This window comes from Mustelus asterias, chromosome 7, assembly GCF_964213995.1.
Source record: "Mustelus asterias chromosome 7, sMusAst1.hap1.1, whole genome shotgun sequence".
Taxonomy (NCBI): domain Eukaryota; kingdom Metazoa; phylum Chordata; class Chondrichthyes; order Carcharhiniformes; family Triakidae; genus Mustelus; species Mustelus asterias.
This window is the reverse complement of record NC_135807.1, coordinates 137,251,618-137,269,121: the sequence shown is the minus strand read 5'-3', so window position 1 is coordinate 137,269,121 and position 17,504 is coordinate 137,251,618. Positions and strand designations below refer to the sequence as shown.

General features: G+C 44.3%; 1 protein-coding gene across 2 annotated transcripts in view; it reads left to right on the top strand.

Moving 5' to 3' along the window:
* The first annotated feature begins 3,359 nt into the window (after positions 1-3,359).
* Positions 3,360-17,504, top strand: part of col14a1a (collagen, type XIV, alpha 1a) — a 245,891-nt gene continuing 231,746 nt past the window's right edge. The window contains exons 1-2 of one of the 2 annotated variants that reach the window (XM_078216910.1): positions 3,360-3,427; positions 13,013-13,141. In XM_078216910.1, the coding sequence (XP_078073036.1) occupies positions 3,400-3,427; positions 13,013-13,141 (157 nt within the window). In that variant the 5' untranslated portion in view covers positions 3,360-3,399. Of the gene's footprint in view, positions 3,428-6,823; positions 7,053-13,012; positions 13,142-17,504 lie in introns of those variants that run through there. The other variant, XM_078216911.1, reaches the window with a different exon arrangement.

The following is a 17,504-nucleotide window of genomic DNA, read 5'->3' as shown; positions in this document are numbered from 1 at the left end:
CCAACGATAGGGGAACCTTAAGTAGAGAGCATAGGTTTAAGGTGAGAGGGGAGAGATACAAAAGTATCCAGAGGGGCAATTTTTTCACCATAGGGTGGTGTCTAGAACAAGCTGCCAGAGGTAGTAGTAGAGGCGGGTACAATTTGGTCTTTTACAAAGCATTTAGACAGTTACATGGGTAAGATGGGTATAGAATGATATGGGCCAAATGCGGGCAATTGGGACGAGCTTAGGAGTTTAAAAAAAAGGGCGGCATGGACAAGTTGGGCCGAAGGGTCTGTTTCCATGCTGTAAAGCTCTATGACTCTATGAGCCCCTACACCCCTCCCTATCTCTGTAACCTCCTCTAGCTCCTACAACCCTCCCTATCTTTATAACCTCCTCCAGCTCCAACACCCCTCCCTATCTCTGTAATCTCCTCCAGCCCCTACACCCCTCCCTATCTCTGTAACTTCCTCCAGCCCCTACACCCCTCCCTATCTCTGTAACCTCCTTGAGCCACTACAATCCTCCCTATCTCTGTAATCTCCTCCAGCCCCTACAACCCTCCCTATCTCTGTAACCTCCTCGAGCCCCTATACCCCTCCCTATCTCTGTAACCTCCTCCAGCCCCTATACTCCTCCCTATCTCTGTAACTTCCTCCAACGCCCTACAGGAACAATCCTCCAGCCTCCCCCAAACTTGCTTGGTCAAAAAAGTAAACTGCCCTCTTGGTAACGTTCCCCCTTATAAATTCTTAACCATAAAAACCCAGTGTTATTAGCCAAGCTAAGGAATTGTTGTCACTTTATTTAAGGTATACCAAACTACTTTTGGGCGGCACGTTGGCAACCTAGCTATGACTGTAACACTATATTTTGCACTCTCTCTTTTCCTTCTCCCCTATGTACTCTATGAACAGTATGTTTTGCCTGTATATTGCGCAAGAAACAATACTTTTCACTAATACATGTGACAATAATAAATCAAATCAAATCAAAAAGGATCGCAGATGTTCAAGAAGGTGGCTGCACCATCACTTTCTCAGGGGCAATGAGCATTGGGCAGCGACTGCTGGCCTTGCCAGCGATGTTCACATCCCAAGAACAGACAAGAAAAAACTCCAGTCTGCTTTGCAGCCTCCCCTGACTAAGCTCCCTGACGGAGGGAATATATCAGGGAGCTGTCCCACATGATGCCTCCTATTTTCCCAATAACCCGCATCTTACCTCCAAGCCTGTCGCCAGGGGACTGGGAAAATCCCACCTCAACTAACTGGACAACGTTTCTTCCTACGTTGCACATATGTTAAATACTTCACTCCCCAGTGTCACCTCTGATAATAAGATGGGATTACAGCTGGGTGCTCTCCAACAAGACCATAGGCATCTTTTATTAATCTTTTCTGTGTGCACGTTGGGACAGACTTTGGACAAGTTCAGTCAATCTCACTGTCAGTCGAAACATAAATTTCTCAAAACTTGTTACAATAAAAGAATTTCCAAGTGTAACTCAGAGGCTCACATTCACCGAGAATGGTGACCAAAGTTTAGCATGACATTTCTGGAAATTCTGAGGCAGTACGAGCTCCAGGAATAAATTGGAACAGCCGAATCCAAGATTTTATCCAGTCTGGAGTTCAGGTTGCAGCACCTGTTATATATGCTACTGCGCAAAGTATCACCATGTGGTTTTATGCACATGCACTCTCAGTTTCAACCTTTCAAAAGTTTTATCCGCCAGATTTATGAAGGGCTTGGATTGAGTAAATAAGTATAAATTATTTCCACTGGCAGGAGGGTGGGTAACCAGAGGACCCAGGCAAAACGAAACAGGGGAGAAGAGGGGAGTTTTTGTGATGAAATGAGTAGTGATTTCAAAAGGTAAATTTGATTAATATTTAAATTTGATGAGCCCTGTGGAAACCGTTTTCCATTCACCAAAAACATCCATCGATCATCACCCTTTGTTTCCTGTCACTGAGCCAATATTGGATCCAACCTGCCACCTTTCCCTGTATCCCATGAGATTTCACTTTTCTGACCAGTCTGCCGTGTGGGGAGTGAAGTATTTAACATATGTGCAACGTAGGAATAAGTGTTCTCCAGTTAGTAGGGGTAGGGTTTTCCCAGTCCCTGGCAACAGGCTTGGAGGTACGATGTGGACCTTACTGAAATCCATGTAGATAACATCAACTGCACTACCCTCACCAATCCTCCTTGTGACTTCCTCAAAACATTTGATTAAATTAGCAAGAAACAATCTTCCCCGAATAAAACCAGACTGACTTTCTCTGATCAATCTGTTCATTTCTAAGTGACGGTTTATCCTGTCTCTCAGAATTGATTCCAATCATTTGCCCATCAACAGTCAGGCTGACTGATCTATAATTAATTTTTAAATAACAGTACAAAATGTGCCAATCCTCTGTATCTGGCGAGGATTGGAAAATGATCCTCAGAGCATCTGCTATTTCCTCCCTGGATTCCTTCAACATCCTGGGACACAATCCATCTGGCCCTGGTGATTTATCCACCTTCAAGGATGCCAGTCCCCCTGCCCCCCCAGTACTTCCTCTCTCATTATGCTTATTGTATCTAATATTTCACACTCCACCTCTTTAGCTAGAATCTTTGAATCATCCTTCTCTATTGTGAAGACAGAGACAACAAACTCATTGAGAATCCTGCCCACATCTTCTGAGTCAATCCACAAGTTACCCTGTACATCACTGATAGCTCTTCTCTTTTCCTTAGCTATCCTCTTGCTCTTAATGTGTTGGTAAAACATTTTCTTCGATCTCTCCTACCATTAGTGTTTGTATCCTCTCTTTGTTTTCCTCTTTATTTACTTCACCCCTGTACGTTCAATACACCTCTGGGCTTTCTACAGTTTGAGCTCAAACTGATAATGCTTCTTTATGTTGAGGTGTCGATGTGAATGGAATGAGTGGGGATCCATCATAGTGTGGTTTGAAGGAGCACTGGATGAGAAGAAAATGGAGAAATCCTTGTGTTTTAGCCTTTTCCCAATATGGATGGTTCTGGTGTGCTGAATTGTACAAATCTTCAAAGGCTCGGCAATTCTGAAAGGTTCCTATGGCTCACATCTTGGTTGCAAATATCTTTCCAACATTTTTCCCACAAAGTTACAATGGCTCCCCATCCATCGATGCCTCAGTTTAAAAATTGCTATCTTTGTTTTCTACTCACTCCATGGCCTGGTTTCCTTTTTTCATTCATTCATGAGATGTGGGCGTCGCTGGCTAGACCAGCATTTATTGCCCATCCCTAGTTATCCTTGAGAAGGTAGTGGTGAGCTGCCTTCTTGAACTGCTGCAGTCCGTCAGGTGTAGGCACATGCACAGTGCCATTATTAGGGAGGGAGTACCAGGATTTTGACGCAGTGACAGTGAAGGAATGGCCAATATATTTCCAAATCAGGATGGTGAGTGACTTGGAGGGGAACGTCCAGGTGGTGGCGTTCCCAGGTATCTGCTACACTTGTCCTTCTAGATGGAAGTGGTCGAGGGTTTGGGAGGTGCTGCCTAAGGAGCCTTGTTGAATTTCTGTCGTGCATCTTGTTGATGGTACAGATGGCTGCCATTGTGCACCCTATTTCTGTAATCTCCTCCAACCCCGCACCTCTCAGGATTTCTGTGCTCCTCCATTTTGGTCTCTTCAAACGTCTGATTTGCATCATTTCATTATCGGGAACTGTGTCTTCAGGTGTCTGGGCCTTAATCTATGGAGTTCCCTCTGTAAACATGTTAGCCTCTCTATCTCTGTTTCCTCCTTTAAGACACTCCTTAAAACCTAATCCTTTGACTAAATGTTTGGTCAGCTGCCTAATATCTCCTTATAGGGATGAAATGGTGTCCAATTTTGTCTGATAACCCACCTGTAAAGTTTCTTGGGATAATGTACTAGTGATGTGGAGATGCCGGCGTTGGACTGGGGTAAGCACAGTAAGAAGTCTCACAACACCAGGTTAAAGTCCAACAGGTTTATTTGGTAGCACGAGTTTTCGGAGCACTGCCCCTTCATCAGGTGAATGGAGAGTTGGATTCACAAACAGGGCATATATAGACACAAACTCAATTACAAAATAATGGTTGGAATGCGAGTCTTAACAGCTAATCAAGTCTTTACAAGTGCAGACAATGCGAGTGAAGAGAGGGTTAAGCACAGGTTAAAGAGATGTGAATTGTCTCAAGCCAGGACAGTTAGTGAGATTTTGCAAGCCCAGGCAAGTCGTGGGGGTTACAGATAGTGTGACATGAACCCAAGATCCCGGTTGAGGCCGTCCTCATGCGTGCGGAACTTGGCTATCAGTTTCTGCTCGGCGATTCTGCGTTGTTGTGTGTCTTGAAGGCCGCCTTGGAGAACGCTTATCTGAAGATCAGAGGCTGAATGCCCTTGACTGCTGAAGTGTTCCCCATCAGGATAATGTACTAGGTTGAAGGCTTTATTGTCATGAATGTGAGACTTTAATAGACAGTCATGTTTTGATTTGTCTTTTTAAATTTCAAGTAAGCAGAATGTCCCTCTGTGGGGATGATAATCTTGCTGAAATCTGCGCAGAAACAGAGCATTGTGATTGGGTTGCTATGGGAACAGAGGCCCAGGTTGAAACTCATCGAAATTCAAATGCTCCTTCTCACACATTAAAACAAAAGAAGAGTAGCTGATCTTGCTGGATGCAGATTCACAATCTCAGTGAGTCAGAAAGCCTTGCAGAGGGTGTGCAAGGATGTTTTGTGTTAAGCACCAAGCAGAATGCTGGTGAGAGTGGATTCCCTGTTTGAAGAGATGGGACCTGTGGAGATATAAAGACTCAGGAGCCACCAGATGGCGCCTTGCTTCTAGAAATCAATTCAGGTGTACTCAGAAGATTGAGTGCCAGGACGTTTTAAAGGAGTTTGGAGGACTTTGTGATGGGGCGGGAGAAGAGATCCTGTTGGATCATTAGGAGGAATTTGGGATTTTGTCAGAAGTTGCCGTGAACAGGGTTACCAGCTCTCATGGAAAAATGATAAGGGACACTTATGGGGGAATCGCATGAGTTGGGGAGAGTGGGGATGGCGGGGGTGGGAGATTGGGTGTAATGCTGGCAAGATTGTGGGAGTGGGCTGCTGACCAGAGTGTGGAAGCCGGGATTAGTGGGTAGGGGGACGCGTTGCTGTCCAGACTGTACCAACGGAATACTGCTAGCAGGACATGTGAAAACCACCTCAATTATTTGATTTGATTTGATTTATTATTGTCACATGTATTAACATACAATGAAAAGTATTGTTTCTTGCATGCTATGCAGACCATTCATAGAGAAGGAAAGGAGAGTGTGCAGAATGTAGTGTTACAGTCATAGCTACGGTGTAGAGAAAGATCAACTTAATGCGAGGCAGGTCCATTCAAAGGTCTGATGGCAGCAGGGAAGAAGCTGTTCTTGAGTCGGTTGGTACGTGTCCTCAGAATTTTGTATCTTTTTCCCGATGGAAGAAGGTGGAAGAGAGAATGTCCGGGGTACGTAGGGTCCTTAATTATGCTCTCTGCTTTGCCGAGGCAGCAGGAAGTGTAGCCAGAGTCAATGGATGGGAGGCTGGTTTGCGTGATGGATTGGGCTACATTCACAACTTTTTGTAGTTTCTTGCAGTCTTGGGCAGGGCAGGAGCCAGACCAAGCTGAGAGACAACCAGAAAGAATGCTTTCTACGGTGCATCTGTAAAAGCTGGTGAGAGTCGTAGCTGACATGCCAAATTTCCTTAGTCTTCTGAGAACGTAGTGGCGTTGGTGGGCTTTCCTAACTATAGTGTCAGCATTGGGGGACCAGGACAAGTTGTTATTATGGGATGGTCCCATGAAATTCAGGATGATTGTTCACCCTGGTTTAATATATAAATGTGGAGTGGGGTTTTTTGTTGTGGTAATTGTGGGGTGAGGGTACCTCTTCTGTAGATAACTGCATTATTTGCCTGATGTAATGTTTAGTTGATATTCATCTAGTTTGTTTGTTACAGTAAAAGTCTCAAGACACAAAATCTTGTGCTATCCTTTATCTCTATCACAGGGAAGTTCACATCCCTTTTTAAAAGTGACCAGTCTATTATATTAAAACAAGTAGTTGGTCATAGAACCATAGAAATCCTACAGCGCAGAAGGAGGCCATTCGACCCATCGAGTCTGCACTGACCACAATCCCACCCAGGCCCTATTCCTGTAACTGTACACATTTACCCTGCTAATTACCCTGACACTGGGGTCAATTTAGCATGGCCACTCAACCTAACCTGCACATCTTTGGAGTGTGAGAGGAAACTTGAGCACCCGGAGGAAACCCACACAGACACGGGGAGAGCGTGCAAACTCCAGACAGACTGGAGTCCCAGCCTCCATACCCGAGGCCGGAATTGAACCCGGGTTCCTGCGCTGTGAGGCAGCAGTGCTAACCACTGTGCCACCGAGCCACCCACATCATATGCCTTTTCCAACTAAGTTCAAAGAAAGTCGGAATTACTTTCCTAATTGTTAAAGAAATAAAGTACTGATCCAGGTATAATTCTATATTTCTACAATGAGTGGTTCTATCCTCTCCTGTTTTAACATTTAGACCCCAGCAGGCACACCTGAATATATTTTAATAGTTGTTAGTGGATAAGCTCATTCATTGCCCCAGCATGTTATCAGACCAGGCGTGACTCCTTGAAATCACACAGAAAAAATTTCACCCTCTTCCCACTTTCTCTGGAAAAAAAAGTGTCAGTCAGGCTTTTTGGGGGGTGGTTCTTGAGTCTTTCATTGGCCGGGACAGGAGTGGGGAGGGTAGGACTCAGGGGAGGTGATCGAGTCTGGATGGGTGGTGAGTTTTGTGTGTGTGGATCCTTCTCACTCCTGGAGCAGGGAGGAGAGAGAGAGATTCGACAGGTCCTGTAGCCCCATATACAGGGAAAGAGAGAGAGAGAGGGAGGGAGCTGTCACTTCTGGCGTTGGAGAAAAAAACACTTTAAAAATAATTCTTCAACTTTTTGAGAAAGTAAATTGACTCCAGAATCAATGCTTCCCGTCTCACTGAGGTAAGGAATTTGCCCAACTATTATTGCTAATGATATAACCATGTCTGTCTTTTTTAACATCGTAAGTAGCCTCACAACGCCAGGTTAACACCATGAACTATATGTCTTATCAGGAATTGCAAAGTTTAAGAGGCACTTTCCCAAAGTTGTTGAAGAAAGTTTTTTGCTCGGAGATACTATGCTAATAATGATGCAGGTTCAACAGTGCATGAGGAATCTCTCTTAGGGACAATCTGTTTAGTCCATCTGTGAATTTGAAGGTGGAATAAGTGCTTAACTCTTAGTAGCAACCCACTCCGATTCATCAAAGCAAGGGACAGGCGCAGCGATTACTGAAGGATTTTTAATAACACGCTTTGTACAGAAAGGTTTTGGGGCCAGCAGTTGCTTTTTTGGACACACATCTGTTTAGTTCCAGAGACATGTTTTGTGTTTCCCTGGATACCTGTCCTCTGAGAGAGTTTACAGTCTGTGCCCTGACTTGCTCGCTGGCTCTCTCCTCGCCCCGAGAGATTGAATGAAACTTGCTCAGCGGCCGCCCCTCGAATCAGTTTCTGTTCACTGTGGAACTCCCAGACAGAAGAAACAAATCTCACCGAGTTAGCACCTCTGCCCTCAGGTCTCTGGGGAGTGTGACCACAAAACAGGGGAAAAGAAATCTTCTTCACACACTTCTGGCAGAGTCTAAGATCACACCCGGAGTGCATTCAGAGGCGGAGGAATCGGAGTGTGTCCCAGACTGACTTTCTGTGGGAGACACGGGAGGACCGACCGAGACCAGGGACTGAATCCCAGGTACACTGGAGGGGGATGGCGGGGGGAATCCAGCTGCATTGGAGCCCCAACTGCACTGGAGGGGGAGCCCCCACTTGCACGGACTGGATGAGCTGAGGTTGTTTGGTTTAATCTCACTAATTGCAAACATAAATCCTGTTGCTTTTCAGACAGCAACAATTCATGTCCCCCCTCCCATGCCCAAAACGATAGCTGGACCCTCAGTTTCCTATGGCATTCCCAGTTAATCTCTGCTCCTGTGCTGTCTCACCTGTCAAACCCATTTTGAGAGACTGGAAACAGGTTAATTCCGATACTGAGCATAGATAGAGGTGACTAAATCCTGAGTAAGAATGGAAGTGAAATCTCCCAGTAGCGAAACGTGTCTGTTCTGTATCATTGAAAGGGCTGGATGGATAAATGATGACTGCTGTGCAGTCGATGTTACAGACACGAGGAGATACTGGAACCATGAAATGGCCACAGCAGGTCTTGGTTAGCGTCGGGTTGGAAGTAAGGTTTTGCTTTAATCTTCTGCAGTTTTTCCTCATTATCCTGGCGGTGGTGAGGGAGAAATTTCACAGACTTACCCTTCTTGGCGAATTACCTGCTCTTAGTCTCTAGACTTGGGAGATTTGAACAGGTTTGCGGTACAAATCATGTCACCCTTCAGTTGGCTTTTCCTTTGACTACTTTTCAACTTTTTTGGGAGTGGTACAGTGGTTAGCACTGCTGCCTCAAGCGCCAGAGACCCAGGTTCAATTCCTAGCTTGTGTTACTGTCTGTGCGGAGTCTGTACATTCTCCCCATGTCTGCATGGGTTTCTCCGGGTGCTCCGGTTTCCTCCCACAGTCCGGAAGATGTGCGGGTTAGGCGCATTGGCCATGCTAAATTCTCCCTCAAGTGCCAGAGTGTGGTGACTAGGGGATTTTCACAGTAACTTCATTGCAGTGTTAATGTAAGCCTACTTGTGATTAATAAATAAACTTTAAAAGTTATGTTTTAAAACAACAGCTTGCATTGATATGGTGCATTTAACACAGTAAAACGTTCCAAAATGCTTCAATGGAATGAAATTAAACAAAATTTGACACTGAGCCACAGAAGGACAAGTGACACAAAACTTTAGCCTGAGCGAAGTGTTTTAAAGGAGGATGCAGATCTGAATGGCTGAGGGGGGGAATGAAGCACCAGAAATGAGATCTGATCAGAAGGGAAGGTTTAGAGGAAAGCAGAGGAGGAGGATGCAGAAACAGGAAAGGGTGAGAGCAAGGAGGCATCTGAACAGAACAAGGAGAATGTTAAATTTGGTAGAATGTCGTGTATTACCATAAGTGATATCAAAGCAATATTGGAGACATTAGATAAAAAGCGAATGAACTTGCTTTGATGTTGTTTTGTTATAGACAATCAAATTTGTAGTTCAACTCTTTAATCATACATATCCCGCTGTTGGAAAGTATTGGATCTCTTTCTGAATGGAGTAAAATTAAATTTTAAATGCCTAATAAGATAGTGTAGACTTTGAACAAGAGTTGTGGCTCCCAGGAAGAGTTGGCTCAAAAGACAGGATTCGGAAGTTTAAGTGAAATAATAAGATGGAGATGCTGATGTTGGACTGGGGTGGACACCGTAAGAAGTCTCACAACACCAGGTTAAAGTCCAACAGGTTTATTTGGAATCACGAGCTTTCGGAGCGTTGCTCCTGGTGACTCACCTGATGAAGGGGCAGTGCTCCGATAGTTCGTGATCCCAAACAAACCTGTTGGACTTTAACCTGGTGTTGTGAGATTTCTTACTAAGTGAAACAAGATGATTGTCTGAAGTGGGGTATTATGGCACCTTCATCATTTTCATTTATCCAGTGAAATAAGTTTGTGTCGATTGGACAAATTCAATGTCATTGTGACTATTTTGTTGTACATTCCCAATACTGCATATCAATCTCATTGTAGAATAAAGCACTTCTGGGCGGCACGGTAGCACAGTGGTTAGCACTGCTGCTTCACAGCTCCAGTGACCTGGGCTCGATTCCCGGCTTGGGTCACTGTCTGTGTGGAGTTTGCACATTCTTCCTGCGTCTGCGTGGGTTTCCTCCGGGTGCTCCAGTTTCCTCCCACAGTCCAAAGATGTGCGGGTTAGGTTAATTGGCCATGCTAAATTGCTCCTTAGTGTCCCGGGATGTGTATGTTAGAGGGATTAGCGGGTAAATGTGTAGGGATATGGGGATAGGGCCTGGGTGGGATTGTTGTCGGTGCAGACTCGATGGGCCAAATGGCCTCTTTCTGCACTGTACGGTTTCTATAATTCTATGATTCTAATGATTCTAGCCCATCCTCTTCCTATCTAGTATTAGCTTAATTCACCAAGGAATGGATAAAAGAATCCCATGTACAAAAGGTGCAGGTCTGTCCTTGGCCTGCTGCTTTGTTCCAGTGAAGCTCAACACAAACTGAACAAAGAACAAAGAACAATACAGCACAGGAACAGGCCCTTCGGTCCTCCAAGCCCGTGCCGCTCCCTAGTCCAAACTAGACCATTCTTTTATATCCCTCCATTCCCACTTCATTTATGTGGCTATCTAGATAAGTCTTAAACGTTCCCAGTGTGTCCGCCTCCACCACCTTGCCCGGCAGCGCATTCCAGGCCCCCACCACCCTCTGTGTAAAATACGTCCTTCTGATATCCGTGTTAAACCTCCCCCCCTTCACCTTGAACCTATGACCCCTCATGAACGTCACCACCGACCTGGGAAAAAACTTCCCACTGTTCACCCTATCTATGCCTTTCATAATTTTATACACCTCTATTAGGTCACCCCTCATCCTCCGTCTTTCCAATGAGAACAACCCCAGTTTACCCAATCTCTCCTCATAACTAAGCCCTTCCATACCAGGCAACATCCTGGTAAACCTCCTCTGCACTCTCTCTAAAGCCTCCACGTCCTTCTGGTAGTGTGGCGACCAGAACTGGACATAGTATTCCAAGTGCGGCCGAACCAACGTTCTATACAACTGCAACATCAGACCCCAACTTTTATACTCTACGCCCCGTCCTATAAAGGCAAGCATGCCATATGCCTTCTTCACCACCTTCTCCACCTGTGACGTCACCTTCAAGGATCTGGAGGAGCAGCATCTCATCTTCCGGCTCGGCACTTTACAGCCTCCGGTCTCAACATCAAATTCAACAACTTCAGATGATTTGCTCTACCCCACCATGACCCCTTTGTTTTCATTATATTTTATTTTATTTTTTACTGTTCTCTACCTTTTATTTCTTTATTGTCTATCTTCATTTTTCTTCCGGCCCTCCACTCTTTCCCCCTACTTCATCCCCTTCCCTTACCTTTTCTTCCCCCCACTTCCCCTTCTCTACATTCTACCTCTGTCCCATCTCGCCCCCGCCCCTCCCAACATCTCCATTTGTCACAGTCTACAGCTTCTCTGCCGTTTGGCCATTCACACTCTTTATTCTCTCTATGGGCTGCCATTAGCAGCCTTTCCCCTGGTTTCTGTGGTTATGACTCATCTTTCATACCCTCCCCCTGCAGTATGAATATCTCCCACTTTCTCTGCCTTTTAGCTTTGACAAAGGGTCATCTGGACTCGAAACGTCAGCTCTTTTCTCTCCTTACAGATGCTGCCAGACCTGCTGAGATTTTCCAGTGTTTTCTCTTTTGGGTGCAGGTATTCAGGTTTGGGTCACTGAGTACATCATTGCTGTACCAGCTTGAATCATTGTCCAGAAAAATAAAATGCTCAAGATTATTTAAAAGGGGCGATTAACACTTCTGAAGATCTGAACTGAACTTGTAAACCAGAATAGAACATGCATTTAGTCTGAGGAGGGAGAGGGCTTGATAAAAGCAAATTACTGCAGATGCTGGAATCTGAAACCAAAAGAGAAAATGCAGGAAAATCTCAGCAGGTCTGGCAGCATCTGTAAGGAGAGAAAAGAGCTGACGTTTCAAGTCCAGATGACAAAGGCTTTGACAAAGGCTTTGGAGGGAAAGGGCTTGATTGGCCAAATGGCCGATTTCATTCCATAATATCTTGACCTTGCTTCGATATCATCTGGCCTCATCCCTATCTCTGTAACCCCCTCCAGTTTTACAATTCTCTGAGGTCTCTGCGCTATTCCACATCTGGCCTCTTACATATCCTGACCATTGCTGGTCGTGTCTTCAGCTGCCTGAGCCTTGGACTCTGGAACTCCATCCCTAAATCTCTCCACCTTTCTCCATTAAACTGCAGCTCATTGTCTACTCTTTGACCAACCTTTTGACCATCTGTCCTAATATCACCTTATTAAACTCTGACGAAAATTGAGCTCTTGACGAAGGGCCATCCAGACTCGAAACATTGGCTCTATTCTCTCTTCACAGCTGCTGCCAGACCTGTTGGGTTTTCCCAGCATTTTCTGTTTTTATCTTATCTCTTTATTAAATTTTGTTGGATAAAACATTGTGAAACACTGTTATGTTTTACTCTATTAAAGGCACTATATAAATGCAAATTTATTATTAATCTTTCTGTTTAACACGTTCCTGCTCACAGCTGAAGTCCCCATAACAACCAGGGGAGGAGCTCAAGTCATAACGGGTTCACCCTCGGGTCAGACCTAACCATGGTTTGGAATAGAAAAAGGACCCGTTTATGACATAAAAGTTGAATTACAAAATTGTTGCATTCGGACAGAACTTATCGTCAGCTCCGTGTCATTAACATTTGACTTTTTCAACTTGGTGCCAAAGTTAAAGTTCATTTATTAGTGTCACGTGTAGGCTCACATTAACACTGCAATGAAGTTACTGTGAAAATCCCCTCGTCGCCACACTCCGGCACCTGTTCGGGTAACACTGAGGGAGAATTTAGCACGGCCAATGCACCTAACCAGCACGTCTTTCGGACTGTGGGAGGAAACCGGAGAATCTGGAGGAAACCCACGCAGACACGGGGAGAATGTGCAGACTCCCCACAGACAGTGACCCAAGCCAGGAATCGAACCCGGGTCCCTGGTGCTGGGAGGCAGCAGAGCTAACTACTGTGCCACTGTGCCAACCGTACTGCCCCCAGTTCCCCAATGTGATGATGTTCTGGCTTTGCCTTTCGAAGGGAATGTGCTATGACTTTGCTTGTTGTAATCTGTGCCTAAGAAATACTGTTGTTGTGTTGATTTTACAGGATTGCTGAGTAAAGCCAGCCACAGGCAAGACTTAAAAATGCCGGTCCTCGGGCACAGATTAGGGACCTGCATCCTCCTGAGCTTTGTCGCAGTGACGGTCCATTTCAACGGAAAGACACAGGGTCAAGGTAATTATTGGCAACATAAAGTAAATGTCCAAGAAATCCCCCTGATGTGCAGATGTGGGCAAATCACTTGCTATGACCTTAAGTTCTTTTATAATACATTGTACATGTTAATTTTAATTTGCTGCGACCAGGCCTTCTAAAGTCAGTCAGTATTTCAATGAAACAGAACGTGTGAAATAATTATTGCGACATTCTTTTGTGATTATTTCCAATATGTATAGGCATGAAATAGCCCATTGCCTGATTGAAAAATAGGATAATCATTCAATTTTTGCAGCCTTGCTGTAAAGCTGTAGATAGCTCTTTCCCTTTCCGTGATATTCTGGCATGTAAACTTCAGCAGCCAATATTATTTTGATGTTTAGCCGCAAAGGAATTTTGAACAATCTCATGTCGCATTTTTTCATATCAGGATAGTGTAAGAGGTATTTTTCAGCACCCAGTGTATGTACTTGCCTCATACCTGACCATCTGTCAACACTTAATAAAACTTCGACCCCATTTAGTTCTGCAGTTACAGTGGCAGGTATTTCATCTGCGCTGTCATTGGTAACGCCAGGCTGAAGCTGGGTTCTAATGCAACTGGAATGAAAGGGTCGGATTGGGCTGGGCCCTTGTCTTCGAGTTTAATGCAATGACTTTGCTGCTTCTGGGGGGAGGAGAAGAGGCAGAAAACCAGCCATCATCATATTGAATGGTGGAACAGGCTCGAGTGGGCCATGTGGCCTAATCCTGCTCCTACTCCTTACATTCTTACGTTGCAAAGTAAATCTGTTTCCTTTTTGCTGCTGGTGTAGTCATGTGAATACCACTTCACCCCTTGACTGCATTGGCGAGGGACATCCTAACAAAGAAGCGAAACAAGGGCTGGTGAAAAACAAAGTCCTAATTCCCCTGATATGATGGCACAGTAACAAAGTAACATTCCAAATTTGTATCAATCAATTTGTTTGGCTAAATCGTTCAAAGAATCTCTATTAATATTTATACTTTCAAATTGTGAATTGGCTACAAGTGTTGTAAATAGAATAGCAGAGCAGTAGCAATCTCATTTCCATCGTTGATGGTTGGTGTGGCTCAGTTACAATATCATAGAATCATAGAATCCCTACAGTGCGGAAGGAGGACATTCAGCCCATCAAGTCTGCAGTGACAACAATCCCACCTAGGCTCTATCCCTGTAACCCTACATATTTACCCTGCTAATCCCCCCTGACACTAAGGGGCAATTTAGCATGTCCAATCCACCTAACCCGCACACATTTGGAGTGTGGGAGGAAACTGGAGAACCCGGAGGAAACCCATGCAGACACAGGGAGAACGTGCAGACTCTGCACAGACAGTGACCCAAGCCGGGATTTGAACCCGGGTCTCTGGCGCTGAGACAAAAGTGCTAACCACCGTGCCACCGTGCTGACCTATGATTGGTAGTTTGGTGAACCAATCTTAAGGGCTTTAAAGTGACCATTTTGGTCCAGAACATTTTGAATTTTGCTTTGTATCTCTCCTTTAAGTGGGTGCTGGATAGTTTAGTGGGCTCTGTATGTTGTTGGCGTCAGGGCAAGAGGGCCATAGATTTAGTAGGGCTCACGCAGTCTCTCATCTCCTTGATCTTCCTAAAATAAGAACGCCCTCTCATCACAATGATGAGACTAATGTTTGGTGTTTGCCGTTCTGTAATAAGACCATAAGACATAGGTACAGAATTAGGCCACTCGGCCCATCGAATCTGCTCCGCCATTCAATCATGGCTGATATTTTTCTCATCCCCATTCTCCTGCCTTTTCCCCATAACCCCTAATCCCCTTATTAATCAAGAACCTATCTATCTCTGATGGGTAATGACCTTGGGGGGTTGGGGGGCTACTGTTTATTAGAAGCAAAGAACAGCAGTGTCTGATGCTGGTAGAAGTTTTTTCTCTTTCATTTCTCTAATGGGCTATTACTCCTACCCTGATGTGAAAACAATTCAAAAACATGAATATTATTGCAACTCAGGTCACACGCAAACTGATATACAGGGAGGTATCAGGATCCATTTGGTATTTCAGACAGTGACCATGTCTGCGTAATTTATGGAATCATCTTGGAATGAAACAGCACAGAAAGAGACCATTTATCCGATAGTCCCTGTGCCAGATCTTTGAATCACAATTAACCTTACTTTCCTGATCTTTCCCCATGGGCCCAGTGAATTGTCTTGAAGTGCTGTGGCACACAGAGCAAATATTAAGGCATAACATTGAACTGATTATGTTTGTGGTTGTATTTTTAGCCAAATCAGATTCACAAAAACCATGGAAAGCTGTAACGGTGTCCCATACTTTGAAAGCCCCATTGCATTCTAACTATTTTCACACAACTTGATGGGTCAAAGGGCCTTTTCTGCATTGTATGACTGTGTGATTCAATGACGAGCTCATTTAGCCTCATTAGGAGGTCCCCTAGACACAGTGTGAAGAGGCTTCACTTTTTAATTTGCCTGTTTGGCCTTTACAAGAGAAATATTTGTCACCATTTTCTCCTCAAGAACATTTTCCCTTGAAATATAAATGCGTCCCCTGAGCCTAAGGCCAATGCAAACGGTGCCCACATGATGTGGAGATGCCGTGTTGGACTGGGGTGGGCACAGTAAGAAGTCTCACAACACCAAGGAGCAGCGCTCCGAAATCTCGTGCGACCAAATAAACCTGTTGGACTTTATCCTGGTGTTGTGAGGCTTATAACTGTGCCCACATTATGTTATCTCAACGCTGAGTAATAGATTTAAAGATCTAGTGATTTGAAAATACTACTTTAAAAGGAAGGAATTGTTGTAAAGTCAGTTTTTTCACAAAAATATATACATTTTTGGGTGATATAATTATGATTTCTATTTATTTTTGTATGAGGAAATTTCAGTACAAATACTGTCATTTGCTGCATGGTTTTAATTGCATGGTAACAAATACAATTTGTGACCATCTTAAAAATCCAGCCAATTTCCTTCTCAATAATCTAAAAATAGATTTAACACTTCTTTATAAAGTTCTATTTGGTGATTTGGTGTTGGACAATTGTAGAGCAATAATCGTTTGGAAACAGCTGCAGTTCTATAACAGGAAGGGCGATTGTGTTAAGTAAAACACACACTTTGTACGAATTTGGGACACACAGGTGGCACAGTGGTTAGCATTGCTACTTCACAATGCCAGGGACCCGGGTTCAATCCCGGCTTGGGTCACTGTCTGTGTGGAATTTGCATGTTCTTCTTGTGTCTGTGTGGGTTTCCTCCGGATGCTCCGGTTTCCTCCGAAAGGCGTGCTGGTTGGGTGCATTGGCCATGCTAAATTCCCCCTCAGTGTGCCCGAACCCGGAGTGTGGCGACTAGGGGATTTTCACAGTAACTTCATTGCAGTGCGAATGTAAGCCTACTTGTGACGCTAATTAAAAAAAACAAGGTAAAATGTATATAAATACAACAAAGCAGGATTAATAACTTTTCTGCATTCGTAACCTCATGAAGTATTTGCTTCAACCTGTGAAAGCAGTATTAGGGATTGTCACAGTTACAGGAAGCTGTTTGACTTCATTCTTGTCAATGATTGAATGTATTTGAAAATAATTCAAGTGTTAAGAGTATGGAAGTGGGGCTGAAAGTGTTACACGTTTTGTTATGGTAAGACAAGCAGGTCAAAGTGCTTTGTTCTTTAAAGATGGAGGATTCACATTCCCAGAGAATTCCACGTCTTCCTTCCCAGCAATTTCATTCCCATTGGTGCCCACTTTCTTGCCCATTTTACACATTTTCCTCCACGCTTTTAAGTGTAAGCCGCACATCTCTCCCTGTGATGAATTAACAGGAAGATGCGATTTTTAAAATTCTTTGTTCACGAGATGTGGGTGTCAATGGCTGGATCAACATTTATTGCCCATCCCTAATTATCCTCCATTTTAGAGGGCATTGGGAGACAACCACATTGCTGTGGCTCTGGAGTCACATGTGAGCCAGACTGGGTAAGGATGGCAGATTTCCTTTCCTTCAGAACATTAGTGAACCAGATGGGTCTTTATGCCAATCAACAGTGGGTTCATGGTCATCCAGATTTCATAGAATTCCGAGAGAGTGAGTTCTTCACTGCCAAGTTCTTAGATGACAAATTCCAGATTTAAAAAAATTGAATTCAAATTTCACGATCTGTCATGGTGGGATTTCATAGAAAGAATCATAGAAACCCTACAGTGCAGAAGGAGACCATTCGGTCCATCGAGTCTGCACCGACAACAATCCCACTCCAGGCCCTATCCCCACAACCCCACACATTTACCCCGCTAATCCCTTTAACCTGCGCATCCCGGGAAACTAAGGGGCAATTTAGCATGA